At 44.0% G+C, this 15,395-nt stretch overlaps 1 protein-coding gene across 3 annotated transcripts in view; it reads right to left on the reverse strand.

Moving 5' to 3' along the window:
* Positions 1–14,919, reverse strand: part of LOC120036441 (ATP-dependent 6-phosphofructokinase, liver type-like) — a 74,533-nt gene extending 59,614 nt beyond the window's left edge. For 2 of the 3 annotated variants that reach the window (XM_038982878.1, XM_038982876.1), the window contains exon 1: positions 2,731–3,089. In XM_038982878.1, the coding sequence (XP_038838806.1) occupies positions 2,731–2,809 (79 nt within the window). In that variant the 5' untranslated portion in view covers positions 2,810–3,089. Of the gene's footprint in view, positions 1–2,730; positions 3,090–14,627 lie in introns of those variants that run through there. The other variant, XM_038982877.1, reaches the window with a different exon arrangement.
* Between the last annotated feature and the right edge of the window lie 476 nt (positions 14,920–15,395).

Below are 15,395 nucleotides of genomic sequence, written 5' to 3' on the forward strand. Positions count from 1 at the left end.
AATGACTAGCTAATGTGAAAGTGGAAAAAATAGAACAAAATATAGCTAGCTCTCTCTTGCTCTCTCTCTCTGCTGCTTCTCCTTGTTAAAAACTGTTCAACTATTATCTCTCTCTCTCTCTTTGAGTCAACTACTACATGTTATATACACTGCAGTGCTAGCTACCTGTAGTTTATGCTATCAGTACTAGATTCATTCTGTGGTCTTTTGATTGGGTGGACAACATGTCAGTTCATGCTGCAAGAAATCTGATAGGTTGGAGGACGTCCTCCGGAAGTTGTTATAATTACTGTGTAAGTCTATGGAAGGGGTTGAGAAACATGAGCCTACTAGGTTTTGTATTGAAGTCAATGTACCCAGAGGAGGACGGAAAATAGCTGTCCTCCAGCTACAGAGAGTGCTGTTTAGGCTACTGTAGACCTTCACCGCAAAACAGTTATTTATTGACATTAACATATTTAGTATAGTTTTATCTAAAAAGGCTAACTTTAAGGTTACACTAATTCACGAAGGAAAACTGCCTAAAAGACTACAGACCCGTAGCACTCACATCCGTAGCCATGAAGTGCTTTGAAAGGCTGGTCATGGCTCACATCAACACCATTATCCCAGAAACCCTAGACCCACTCTAATTCGCATACCGCCCCAACAGATCCACAGATGACGCAATCTCTATTGCTCTCCACCCTGCCCTTTCCCACCTGGACAAAAGGAACACCTATGTGAGAATGCTTTTCATTGACTACAGCTCAGCGTTCAACACCATAGTGCCCATGAAGCTCATCACTAAGCTAAGGATCCTGGGACTAAACACCTCCCTCTGCAACTGGATCCTGGACTTCCTGACAGGCCGGCCCCAGGTGGTGAGGGTAGGTAGCAACACATCTGCCACGCTGATCCTCAACACTGGAGCTCCCCAGGGGTGCGTGCTCAGTCTCCTCCTGTACTCCCTGTTCACTTATGACTGCATGGTCAGGCACGACTCCAACACCATCATTAAGTTTTCCGATGACACAACAGTGGTATGCCTGATCACCGACAACGTTGAGACAGCCTATAGGGAGGAGGTCAGACACCTGGCCGGGTGGTGCCAGAATAACAGCCTATCCCTCAACATAACCAAGACTACGGAGATTATTGTGGACTACAGGAAAAGAGGACCGAGCACACCCCCATTCTCATCGACGGGGCTGTAGTGGAGCAGGTTGAGAGCTTCAAATTCCTTGGCGTCCACATCAACAACCAACTAGAATGGTCCAAACATACCAAGACAATCGTGATGAGGGCACAACAAAGCCTATTCCCCCTCAGGAAACTAAAAAGATTTGTCATGGGTCCTCAGATCTTCAAAAGGTTCTACAGCTGCAACATCGAGAGCATCCTGACCGGTTGCATCACTGCCTGGTACGGGAACTGCTCGACCTCCGACCGCAAGGTACTACAGAGGGTAGTGCGTACGGCCCAGTACACCACTGGGGCTAAGCTGTCTGCCATCCAGGACCTCTACACCAGGCGGTGTCAGAGGAAGGCCCTAAAAATTGTCAAGGACTCCAGCCGCCTCAGTCATAGACAGTTCTCTCTACTACCGCACGGCAAGCGGTACCGTTGCACCAAGTCTAGGACAAAAAGGCTTCTCAACAGCTTTTACCCTCAAGCCATAAGACTCATGAACAGGTAATCAAATGGCTAACCGGGCTATCTGCATTGTGTCCCGCCACCCACCAAACCCTCTTTATACGCTACTGCTACTCTGTTTATCATATATGCATAGTCACTTTAACCATACCTACATGTACATACTACCTCAATAAGCCTGACTAACTGGACTCTGTATATAGCCTCCCTACTGTATTTAGCCTCCCTACTGTATATATGTATATATAGCCTCCCTACTGTCATTTTTCAATCTCTTTTTTAATGTTTATTTTTATTTCTTTACTTATCTATTGTTCACTTAATGCCTTTTTTAACTGAAATTACATTGTTGGTTAGAGCCTGTTAGTAAGCATTTCACTGTAAGGTCTGTTGTATTCGGTGCATGTGACTAATAAACTTTATTTGAATTGTATGACATTCACTGAGTAGGATGGTCCTCCACTGTCTAGTTGTGTAGAAGGCTGAGTCTGTAACCTTCACGATCCCTGATGAAACATGCAAAGGGTTGCAATAAATGGCTCCTCCTCTCTTCTACCTGATATCCTGCACGTATGGCGCAATACACCCCCACTGACGTAGATGCGCAAATAGGGGTGCGCTTGGCTAACTCGCCCGGTGCGAGTTTACACTTTTCACAGCATCATATTGGTTCTAAATAAGAAATCCGCCAATCCGGCGTACAGAGTGATCTCAATCAAGCGCACCTTCAGTGTTAGTAGCGCTTCCACAAACATTTTGCAAACTGATTCTATTAAAACGATCGACGGATGAGGACACAAAACCAGGATATTACGACTTTTACAACATTATAAATTGAACGAGTCATATCTACTAAAATGCACGAAAACACATTTATTGGATAATATTGTCAAGCCCTCGTTCTTTCCTTTTAGCTGTCTAAACCCCAGGGTAACAACGCGTAAAATAAAAGTAGTTTAAAATCATGAACAAAGTGAAATAACTAGCAGTTAACATATGACCGACGACCTGTAGGGATTACGCAACTAACACAACGTAGCCCTAGTTGATAAATAGCTAGACAGATGTTTGTCCGTTTCCCTAATCATCCGGTACCTTGTGCATCTCCACCACTTGTCAACAAGGCGATAGCTTTCCCAGCGCCCGTCATCTTCAGTCTCTCTAAATCCGACATGGCAGCGGTGGAATACGGATCAACCTCGACTGGAGAAATGAAGTCAAATAATAATCACTCTCGTTAAAATACAAGTTACGAGTTCATGCAGCCAGTGCTGTGGGTGGCTTTCCTTGTGTTGGTTGACCGCCTCTTGAAACGACTCCGCCCCAACAAGATTGCACAATATGGGAAGGTGTGGTCGTTTTCATCATAGCCTCCTCCTCCTTTTCCTTCTTCTTCTTCGATGAGGTTTAACGGTGGTTGGCATCCAATAAATGTTGCATTACCGCCACTTACTAGACTGGAGTATAACTCCTTTACACTTTGCTTGAAAATAAAAATGAATAAATCGACAAATACCCCACCATCTAACCCTACACTCATTAACAACCCCCCACCCTACTCCACTATTTAAATACCCTACCATCTACCATCTAACCCTACACTCATTAACAACCCACCACCCTACTCCACTATTTAAATACCCTACCATCTACCATCTAACCCTACACTCATTAACAACCCCCCACCCTACTCCACTATTTAAATACCCTACCATCTACCATCTAACCCTACACTCATTAACAACCCACCACCCTACTCCACTATTTAAATACCCTACCATCTACCATCTAACCCTACACTCATTAACAACCCCCCACCCTACTCCACTATTTAAATACCCTACCATCTACCATCTAACCCTACACTCATTAACAACCCACCACCCTACTCCACTATTTAAATACCCTACCATCTACCATCTAACCCTACACTCATTAACAACCCCCCACCCTACTCCACTATTTAAATACCCTACCATCTACCATCTAACCCTACACTCATTAACAACCCACCACCCTACTCCACTATTTAAATACCCTACCATCTACCATCTAACCCTACACTCATTAACAACCCACCACCCTACTCAGGATCCCTCCCTCTGTTCTGGTACAGATCTACTAGTCACACCCCTCCTCTCAGGATCCCTCCCTCTGTTCTGGTACAGATCTACTACTACACCCCTCCTCTCAGGATCCCTCCCTCTGTACTGGTACAGATCTACTACACCCCTCCTCTCAGGATCCCTCCCTCTGTTCTGGTACAGATCTACTACACCCCTCCTCTCAGGATCCCTCCCTCTGTACTGGTACAGATCTACTAGTCACACCAGTCCTCTCAGGATCCCTCCCTTTGTACTGGTACAGATCTACTAGTCACACCCCTCCTCTCAGGATCCCTCCCTCTGTTCTGGTACAGATCTACTAGTCACACCACTCTTCTCAGGATTCCTCCCTCTGTACTGGTACAGATCTACTAGTCACACCACTCCTCTCAGGATCCCTCCCTCTGTTCTGGTACAGATCTACTACTACACCCCTCCTCTCAGGATCCCTCCCTCTGTTCTGGTACAGATCTACTAGTCACACCCCTCCTCTCAGGATCCCTCCCTCTGTTCTGGTACAGATCTACTACTACACCCCTCCTCTCAGGATCCCTCCCTCTGTTCTGGTACAGATCTACTAGTCACACCCCTCCTCTCAGGATCCCTCCCTCTGTTCTGGTACAGATCTACTACTACACCCCTCCTCTCAGGATCCCTCCCTCTGTTCTGGTACAGATCTACTACACCCCTCCTCTCAGGATCCCTCCCTCTGTTCTGGTACAGATCTACTACACCCCTCCTCTCAGGATCCCTCCCTCTGTACTGGTACAGATCTACTACACCCCTCCTCTCAGGATCCCTCCCTCTGTTCTGGTACAGATCTACTACACCCCTCCTCTCAGGATCCCTCCCTCTGTTCTGGTACAGATCTACTACACCACTCCTCTCAGGATCCCTCCCCCTGTTCTGGTACAGATCTACTACACCCCTCCTCTCAGGATCCCTCCCTCTGTTCTGGTACAGATTTACTAGTCACACCACTCCTCTCAGGATCCCTCCACCTTGACCCATCTTCCTATATTTTCTTCACTGCCTTAGAATATGACAACTTCTGCACCACTCTAACCCTTGAAACTTCAACCTGCCTCTCTCGCACAGGACATTTCTGATCCCCAGCCCAATGGGCACGCCTACAATTAACACATACCACTACTTTCCGCAATGCTGCACATTTCTTTGTATCATTCCCTTCTGCACACTTCTCACATCTAGGAACCTTCCTCCTACACACTGCTGCCACATGCCCATAAGCTTGACACGTGTAACAACGTAATGTATTCGGCGCAAAAGCTCGTACGGGATAACTTATATATCCTAACATCACTTTTGTCGGGCAAAGACTCAACATCAAAACTCCAAAGAACAGACGATGACTCTTCTGCTTCACCACTGACGTCACCTTGTCTGCGTCGCACCAAACGACGAGCATCACAAACACCAGGAATCTTTCACATTTACCCCAGTAATCACTCCTTTCAATGGAGCCCTTTTCTTGAGGACAAAACAATTCACATCTCTTGTCCACATTCGTTTAACGTGGAGCGCCTGCTCCCTTAACGTGGAGCGCCTGCTCCCTTAACGTGGAGCGCCTGCTCCCTTAAGGTAGAGCGCCTGCTCCCTTAACGTGGAGCGCCTGCTCCCTTAACGTGGAGCGCCTGCTCCCTTAAGGTGGAGCGCCTGCTCCCTCTGACCAGCAGAAACACAAACTATTATCACTGGTTACCTTCACCGATTCCACAGCACCCAACTCTGTTTTCACCCATCCTGAAACCACAAATGGATCAGCCAAAAGGCAAGGGTCCACTTTTTCCAAAAACTTCACTCCTACTGTCACAGACTCATCTTTATCCGGACCCTCGGTACAACCCTCAGGCTTCGAGAACTTCACCACACCTACCACCTCCGATACATTCACTTCCATTTAACAAACCATCTCCCTTTTTCCCGCCATTTTTAACTGACTCAAGCTCAGCCTCTTCCTCCCTCTCTCACTTAGACCTCCTCTGCCTCTCTTTTTCCCTCCATTCCTCCTCCTCCATATTCTAAGTATACATCTCCTTATGATAATGCTGCACTTCTCCCGACATACATGTTGATCTTGCCTTGTCAAGGGACGCCATTTAACCGGCTACCACAATCTCCGTACAATCAGCACAAACCCCTCAGGATGTAGTGCTCAACAGTGCATCCCACTTGTAAAGTACTCCTTCTCCTCATCCTCTCCTCCTCCTTCTCCTCCTCCTACCTTCTTCTCCTTCTCCTTCTCCTCCTCCTCTCCTTCTCCTCCTCCTCCTACCTTCTTCTCCTTCTCCTCCTTCCCTCCATTTCCTTCTTCTCCTTCTCCTCCTTCTTCTCTTCCTCCTCTTTCTCCTCCTCCTCTTTCTCCTCCTTCTCCTACTCCTCTCCTCCATCTCCTTCTCCTCCTCCTCTCCTCCTCCTCCTCCTTCTCCCCCTTCTCCTCTCCTCCTCCTCCTTCTCCTCCTCCTCATTCTCCTTCTCCCCCTTCCCTCAATCTCCTCCTCCTCCATCTCCTCCTTCTTCCCCTCCTCCTCTTCTCCTCCTCCTTCTCCTCCTCCTCATCATCCTCCTCCTCCTCCTCCTCCTCCTCCTCCTTCTTTTCCTCTCCTTCTCCTCCTCCTTCTCCTCCTCCTCCTCCTCCTACCTTCTTTGGGATGGGTTGGCGGATCACATCCAACTTTAAGGTGCATACTGCGACCTACTGTACTGGAGTGTGAAGCCAGTTACGGCCTAACGACATTAAATACTCTTCATTATTCCTAAAAGGAAAAGAGTATGTGAACCCTTTGGAAATACCTGGATTTGTGCATAAATTGGTCATAAAATTTGATCTGATCTTCATCTAAGTCACAACAATAGACAAACACAGTCTGCTTAAACTAATAACACACAGACAATTATAATTGTTCATGTCTTTATTGAACACACCGTGTAAACATTCACAGTGCAGGTTGGAAAAAGTATGTGAACACTTGGATTTAATAACTGGTTGACCCTCCTTTGGCAGCAATAACCTCAACCAAACGTTTTCTGTAGTTGAGGATCAGACCTGCACATCGGTCAGGAGGAATTTTGGACCATTCCTCTTTACAAAACTGTTTCAGTTCAGCAATATTCTTGGGATGTCTGGCGTGAACTGCTCTCTTGAGGTCATCCCACAGCATCTCAATCAGGTGGAGGTCAGGACTGACTGGGCCACTCCAGAAGACATATTTTCTTCTGTTCAAGCCATTCTGTTGTTGATTTACTTCTGTCCTTTGGGTTATTGTCCTGTTGCATCACCCAACTTCTGTTGAGCTTCAGTTGGCAGACAGATAGCCTTACATTCTCCTGCAAAATGTCTTGATAAACTTGGGAATACATTTTTCAGTCGATGATAGCAAGCTGTCCAGGTCCTGAGGCAGCAAAGCAGCTGTCTATCTCTTCCTCCTGTCTCAGCTTCCAGTATTTATGCTGCAGTAGTTTGTGTCGGGGGGCTAGGGCCAGTTGGTTATACCTGGAGTACTTCTCCTGTCTTATCCAGTGTCCTGTGTGAATTTAAGTATGCTCTCTCTAATTATCTCCTTCTCTCTTTCTTTCTCTCTCTCGGAGGACCTGAGCCCTAGGACCATACGTCAAGACTACCGGGCATGATGACTCCTTGCTGTCCCCAGTCCACCTGGCCTTGCTGCTGTTCCAGTTTCAACTGTTCTGTCTGCGGTTATGGAACCCCTACCTGTCCCAGACCTGCTGTTTTCAACTCTTAATGATCGGCTATGAAAAGCCAACTGACATTTATTCCTGATTATTATTTGATCATGCTTGTCACTTATGAACATTTTGAACATCTTGGCTCTCTCTAATTCTCTCCTTCTCTCTTTCTTTCTCTCTCTCGGAGGAACTGAGCCCTAGGACCATACGTCAGGACTACCGGGCATGATGACTCCTTGCTGTCCCCAGTCCACCTGGCCTTGCTGCTGTTCCAGTTTCAACTGTTCTGCCTGCGGTTATGGAACCGCCATCTGTCCCAGACCTGCTGTTTTCAACTCTTAATGATCGGCTATGAAAAGCCAACTGACATTTATTCCTGATTATTATTTGACCATGCTTGTCATTTATGAACATTTTGAACATCTTGGCCATGTTCTGTTATAATCTCCACCCGGCACAGCCAGAAGAGGACTGGCCACCCCTCATAGCCTGGTTCCTCTCTAGGTTTCTTCCTAGGTTTTGGCCTTTCTAGGGAGTTTTTCCTAGCCACCGTGCTTCTACACCTGCATTGCTTGCTGTTTGGGGTTTTAGGCTGGGTTTCTGTACAGCACTTCGAGATATTAGCTGATGTACGAAGGGCTATATAAAATAAACTTGATTTGATTTGATTCCTCCTCATCTGACGAGGAGAGGCGAGAAGGATCGGAGGACCAATACGCAGAGTGGTAAGTTTCCATGTTTTAATAATAAAAACTGAACACTACACAAATAACAAAATAACAAATGTGAACAAACCGAAACAGTACCGTGTGGCGACAAACACTGACACGGAAGACAAACACCCACAAACCAACAGTGAAAACAGGCAACCTAAATATGGCTCCCAATCAGAGACAATGCAAAACACCTGTCTCTGATTGAGAACCATATCAGGCTAAATGAACAAACCTAAACATAGAAACACAGAACATAGACTGCCCACCCCAACTCACGCCCTGACCATACTAACTAAAGACAAAACAAGGGAAAATAAAGGTCAGAACGTGACACAGCAAAGCAGCCCCAAACCATGATGGTCCCTCCACCAGACTTTACAGTTGGAATGAGGTTTTGATGTTGGTGTGCTGTGCCTTTTTTTCTCCACACAGTGTTGTGTGTTCCTTCCAAACAACTCAGCTGTAGTTTCATCTGTCCACAGAATATTTTGCCAGTAGCGCTGTGGAACATCTAGGTGCACTTTTGTGAACTTCAGACGTGCAGCAATGTTTTTTTTGGACAGCAGTGGCTTCTTCCGTGGTGTCCTCCCATGAACAACATTCTTGTTTAGTGTTTTATGTATCGTAGACTTGTCAACAGAAATGTTAACATCTTCCAGAGATTTATGTAAGTCTTTAGCTGACACTGTAGGATTCTTCTTAACCTCATTGAGCATTCTGCGCTGTGCTCTTGCAGTCATCTTTGCAGGACGGCCACTCCTAGGGAGAGTAGCAACAGTGCTGAAATTTCTCCATTTATAGACAATTTGTCTTACCGTGGACTGACTTTTAGAGATACTTTTGTGACCCTTTCCAGCTTTATGCAAGGCAACAATTCTTAATCTTAGGTTTTCTGAGATCTCTTTTGTTTGAGGCATGTTTCACATCAGGCAATGCTTCTTGTGAATAGCAAACTCACATTTTGTGAGTGTTTTTTATGGGGCAGGACAGCTCTAACCAAAATCTCCAATCTCGTCTCTTTGATTCGAATCCAGGTTAGTTGACTCCTGACTCCAATTACCTTTTGGAGAAGTCATTAGCCTAGGGTTTCACATACTTTTTCACATGTTTAAATTATATATTCAATATAGACAAGAAAAATAAAATAATTTGTGTGTTATTAGTTTAAGCACACTGTGTTTGTCTATTGTTGTGACTTAGATGAAGATCAGATACCATTTTATGACCAATTTATGCAGAAATCCAGGTAATTCTAAAGGGTTCACATGCTTTTTCTTGCCACTGTATATAAAAATACAAATCACCACCCCATTAATTCTTCTGAATCACCACCCCATTAATTCTTCTACATTTGTAACGCTCGTCGGAAGGATGAGACCAAGGTGCAGCGTGGTACATGTTCATGATTCCTTATTAAATACGAACTCAAACAAAACAACAATAGAATAACGACCGTCACGTTCCGTAGGCTTCACAGAGCTAACAAAACACAACACCCCACAACCTAAGGTGGCAAAACAGGCTGCCTAAGTATGATTCCCAATCAGAGACAACGATAGACAGCTGTCCCTGATTGAGAACCATACAGGCTGCCTAAGTATGATTCCCAATCAGAGACAACGATAGACAGCTGTCCCTGATTGAGAACCATACCCGGCCAAAACATAGAAATACAAAAACATAGAAATAAAGAACATAGAATGCCCACCCAAATCACACCCTGACCAAACCAAATAGAGACATAAAAAGTCTCTCTAAGGTCAGGGCGTGACAACAGTAAAATCTCCAACACCCATGTATTTCTCTGCAGCTGCCACCACAACATCTATCCTCTGTGATTTTACGTTCCATTTCTGCGGTACAGTTGATAACCACTGCTATGAAAGCTGTGGTGGCAGAATTTGATGTAAGTTAAGTTGGAACTTCTCAAGGTTTATGTTCTGTGATGAACTGCATTACATAGCCTCCGACGCCTGTTGTCTGCAGCCTAACACAAGGCTATTGTGGTCTGGAACTCTTGCTTGTATAAAGAACTGAGCATAAACCTTGAGAAGTTCCAATTTAACTTACCAATATGACTGTGTTATTACCTCTTTCTATACGAGGAACCATCTTCCCTCTGAGTTCTTCCCTGACTGTGATCCGAGACAGATCTCCCCTTGCAGCTGCTTGATTAAAGATGTATTGTAATACTCTAATAGCTTCATTTGGATAGAATTTTCCACAACAACGCAAAGAAGCCAACCTTACTGAAACATAAATCACTCGTTGCCCGATTCCTCTGTGCTGGCACAAATCTACTACTCACTGGGATCCTCTCAGGACCCCTCACCCTTATACCATCCTACTATACTTTCTTCACTGCCTCAGCATAGGACACCTTCTGTATCACCCTGACTCTGGCCACTTCAAACTGCCTCTCTCGCACCGGACACTTCCGATCGCCAGCAACATAAGCACCCTTACACACACAATTGTATCCCCCAAAACTACACAATCCTCTGTCCCATGCCCTCCTGCACACTTCCCACATCTTGGAATCTCCCTCCTACAAACTGCTGCGACCATAAATGTTGCACCTGAAACAGCTCAGTGGATTCAGCCCAAAAGCTCTAACAGGTTAACTGATATATCCTAACATGCCTTTGTCTGGTAAAGACTCTGACTTAACACTCAAAAGGACTGACAGTGACTCCTCTGTTTCACCATGCGTCGCACCAAACGGAGGTTGTCACAAACATCAGGAATTTTCAACTTCAATTGCTCCACCTCCTCACTTAACGCTACCCCAGAAATTCCTCCTGTCCATGGTGCCCTGTTCCTAAGAGCAGGAAACAGATCTTGACACAAGTTGCTTGACACGGACAGCCCGCTACCGCTGGGCAGAAGAAACACGAACAAATGTCACAACTCCACTAAAGGTTACCTTTACTGACTCTACTGCACCCAACTCCTTTCCCACCCACCCTGAAACCACAAATGGCTCCTCCAAAAGGCAAGAGTCCTGACATTTCATCCTAGTAAAAATTCCCTGTTTTAGGTCAGTTAGGATCACCACTTTATTTTAAGAATGTGAAATGTCAGAATAATAGTAGAGAGAATTATTTATTTCAGCTTTTATTTATTTCATCACATTCCCAGTGGGTCAGAAGTTTACATACACTCAATTAGTATTTGGTAGCATTGCCTTTAAATTGTTTAAGTTGGGTCAAACGTTTCGGGTAGCCTTCCACTAGCTTCCCACAATAAGTTGGGTGAATTTTAGCCCATTCCTCCTGACAGAGCTGGTGTAACTGAGTCAGGTTTGTAGGCCTCCTTGTTTGCACACACTTTTTCAGTTCTGCCCACAAATGTTCTATAGGATTGAGGTCTGGGCTTTGTGATGGCCACTCCAATACCTTGACTTTGGTGTCCTTAAGCCATTTTGCCACAACTTTGGAAGTATGCTTGGGGTCATTGTCCATTTGGAAGACCCATTTGCGACCAAGCTTTAACTTCCTGACTGATGTCTTGAGATGTTGCTTCAATATATCCTCATAATTTTCCTACCTCATGATGCCATCTATTTTGTGAAGTGCACCAGTCTCTCCTGCTGTCACGATCGTCAATGGGAGAGAGTGAGGACCAAAATGCAGCGTGTGGAAAGTACATCTTCTTTATTTAAGGAAGAAGACGAAAACGAAACGAACACTATACAAAACAACAAAACAGACGACCGTGAAGCTATACAAACATAAGTGCTGACACTAAACACTTAGACATAGACAATTACCCACAAATGCATGATGCCCATGGCTGCCTTAAATATGGCTCCCAATCAGAGACAAATGAAAGACATCTGTCTCTGATTGAGAACCACTCAGGCAACCATAGACATACCTAGACACATTCACTCAACCATAGACATACCTAGAAACATTAACTCAACCATAGACATACCTAGAAACATTCACTCAACACAAACTCATACACTACACCCAACACCCCCTTTACCATATAACCACCCAAAACGACAAAACACAAACATTCCCCATGTCACACCCTGACCTAACTAAAATAATAAAGAAAACAAAGAATACTAAGGCCAGGGCGTGACACCTGCAGCAAAGCACCCCCACAACATGATGCTGCCACCCCCATGCTTCATGGTTGGGATGGTGTTCTTCAGCTTGCAAGCATCCCCCTTTTTCCTCCAAACATAACGATGGCCATTATGGCCAAACAGTTCTATTTTTGTTTCATCAGACCAGACGACATTTCTCCAAAAAGTACAATCTGTGTCCCCATGTGAAGTTGCAAACCGTAGTCTGGTTTTGTTATGGTGGTTTTGGAGCAGTGGCTTCATCCTTGCTGAGCGGCCTTTCAGGTTATGTCGATATAGGACTCATTTTACTGTGGATATAGATACTTTTGTACCTGTTTCCTCCAACATCTTCACAAGGTCATTTGCTGTTGTTCTGGGATTGATTTGCACTTTTCACACCAAAGTATGTTCATCTCTAGGAGACAAAACACGTCTCCTTCCTGAGCGGTATGACGGCTGCGTGGTCCCATGGTGTTTATACATGCATACTATTGTTTGTACAGATGAACGTGGTACCTTCAGGCATTTGGAAATTGCTCCCAAGGATGAACCAGACTTGTGGAGGTCTACATTTTTTAAAATCTGAGGTCTTGGCAGATTTATTTTTATTTTCCCATGATATCAAGCAAAGAGGCACTGAGTTTGAAGGTAGGCCTTGAAATACATCCACAGGTACACCTCCAATTGACTCAAATTATGCCTATCAGAAGCTTCTAAAGCCATGACATAGTTTTATGGAATTTTCCAAGCTGTTTAAAGGCACAGTCAACTTACATGCTGACCAGACCGGACACGTAGCGTGCGCGAGCGTCGCAAAACACATTTAGAAATCCATGTTATTCAATTATTGCGCCCACACTGCTCGCGCGCGCCAACGAGCGTCTGCGATGCCAAGGGCTATAATAGAACTCCTTTTTATTTCTGACGCAGATCGTGCTGAAAGTCCTGCCTCTCCCATCTCCTCATTGGTTTATAGAAGCAGGTACCCTCGTGCCATCACCTCATTGGTTATACCCACGTGGGTGATTGAAAGACAAACTGTTTTGCCGGTAGTCGTGGTAATACAATGAAAGTTTAGATGCGATAACCATATAAGTGAAACGATGAAAAAGCCTGGAAGGAGGAGAGATGACTAGAAACGAATCGGTTGGCCGTTTTATGTGTGGATTAATTGCATTTCAGGTAAAATAACAACTCGATGTTTATATCCCAGGACAAATTAGCTAGCAACAGCAAGCTAGCTAAATAGGACAAATTAACTAACTAAATTGCCATACATGTTTAATGCTTTCGATTAATGTCATTGGTTCAGAGTTTGTTTTGATATTTTAACCTGCGTGTAGTGATCGCGTTTGGTGTGGGGGGGCAAAATAAATGTATGCACAATAGCGCACGATGGCGCACGCGCGCAGCCGGTTTGGGTTCCGTGTTAGTGATTTTCCAAGCTGTTTAAAGGCACAGTCAACTTAGTGTATGTAAACTTCTGACCCACTGGAATTGTGATACAGTGAATTATAAGTGAAATAATCTGTCTGTAAACAATTGTTGGAAAAATGACTTGTGTCATGCACAATGTAGATGTCCTAACCGACTTGCCAAAACTATAGTTTGTTAACAAGAAATTTGTGGAGTGGTTGAAATATGAGTTTTATGTAAATTTCCGACTTCAACTGTATCTATTAGCTAGTATGTTAACGGCTATTTTTCTTTTTCAGCAAAAAATGTGACTAGATACATTTGTATTGCAAATGTGCAATAAATATTAAATTATATAATATAGCCTACCAGACTTGTAAGATGAGTTTATACTTCAGTATGGTTACATGTGATTATTGTGGATAGTCAGATTAATATAATAGTTTGTTTAAAACTTTTAGATGCTCTGCCAGAACGATTTCCCCAATAATCCTGTTTACATGAACACATCTGAAATCAGGCTGCCTGATGGCAATATGATGAATGCAGAAAATCAACAATCAAAATAAACGTCCTACCATAAAAGTTCTACCATATTAAGTTCTACCATAAAAAGTTCTACCATATTAAGTTCTACCATAAAAAGTTCTACCATATTAAGTTCTACCATAAAAGTTCTACCATATTAAGTTCTACCATATTAAGTTCTACCATAAAAAGTTCTACCATATTAAGTTCTACCATAAAAAGTTCTGCCATGTAAAGTTCTACCATAAAAGTTCTACCATATAAAGTTCTACCATATAAAAATCTACCATAACAGTTCTACCATAAAAGTTAGACCATATAAAGTTCTACCATAACAGTTCTACCATGTAAAGTTCTGCCATATAAAGTTCGGACATATAGTTTGTTTGTGAAAGCTACTTCTATGACACACACATTTAGTTGTTCCGAACTCACTTCACTCGTGCTAAAGAGCCAGGCTCGCTCCGCTGGTGCCAGCACATGTCACATCAAATACACCGCTGGAACACCGATTCAGGGGTCTACATGTCCTAATAATTAGAAAGATTGTTCAGAAAACCAGGTGTTTTAATCGGCGCATGCTTACGTTGATTTTGACCCAGAGTAAGGTGTTTACACGACTAATGCATCATCTGCCTACTGTCATAATCAGTGTGAACGTCTCCATGATATATGATGTCATCAAAACATCAACTACACCAGGGGTGTCAAACTCATTCCACGGAGGGCCGAGTGTCTGCAGGTTTTTGGTTTTTCCTTTCAATAAAGCCCTAGACAACCAGGTGTGGGGAGTTCCTAACTAATTAGTGATGTTAATTCATCAATCAAGTACAAGGGAGGAGCGAAAACCCGTAGACACTCGGCCCTCCGTGGAATGAGTTTGACACCTGTGAACTACACGGTTCTATTGGTTCCTGAATATATTATGTCTTTACAATAAAGACAACAAACTCACAGTCACACACAGAAATACTGAAGAGGACAAGAAATGAGTGATCAGAAAAGAGAGATGTCACAGCGTGTTTGGTACAGTACATCAGCGTTTATTCCATGCAGGTATTTGCTTTGATTTTATTATTCTTCCTGGTTCCCATTGCACTGTACACTGGATTATATAGGAAATTGACAGGATTGGTTGATCATAATGCCATTCAAAAGGAGAAGGAAGGAAGAAGGAGGGACAAAAAAACACGTGTTGGGTAC

This window comes from Salvelinus namaycush, unplaced genomic scaffold, assembly GCF_016432855.1.
Source record: "Salvelinus namaycush isolate Seneca unplaced genomic scaffold, SaNama_1.0 Scaffold133, whole genome shotgun sequence".
Taxonomy (NCBI): Eukaryota; Metazoa; Chordata; class Actinopteri; order Salmoniformes; family Salmonidae; genus Salvelinus; species Salvelinus namaycush.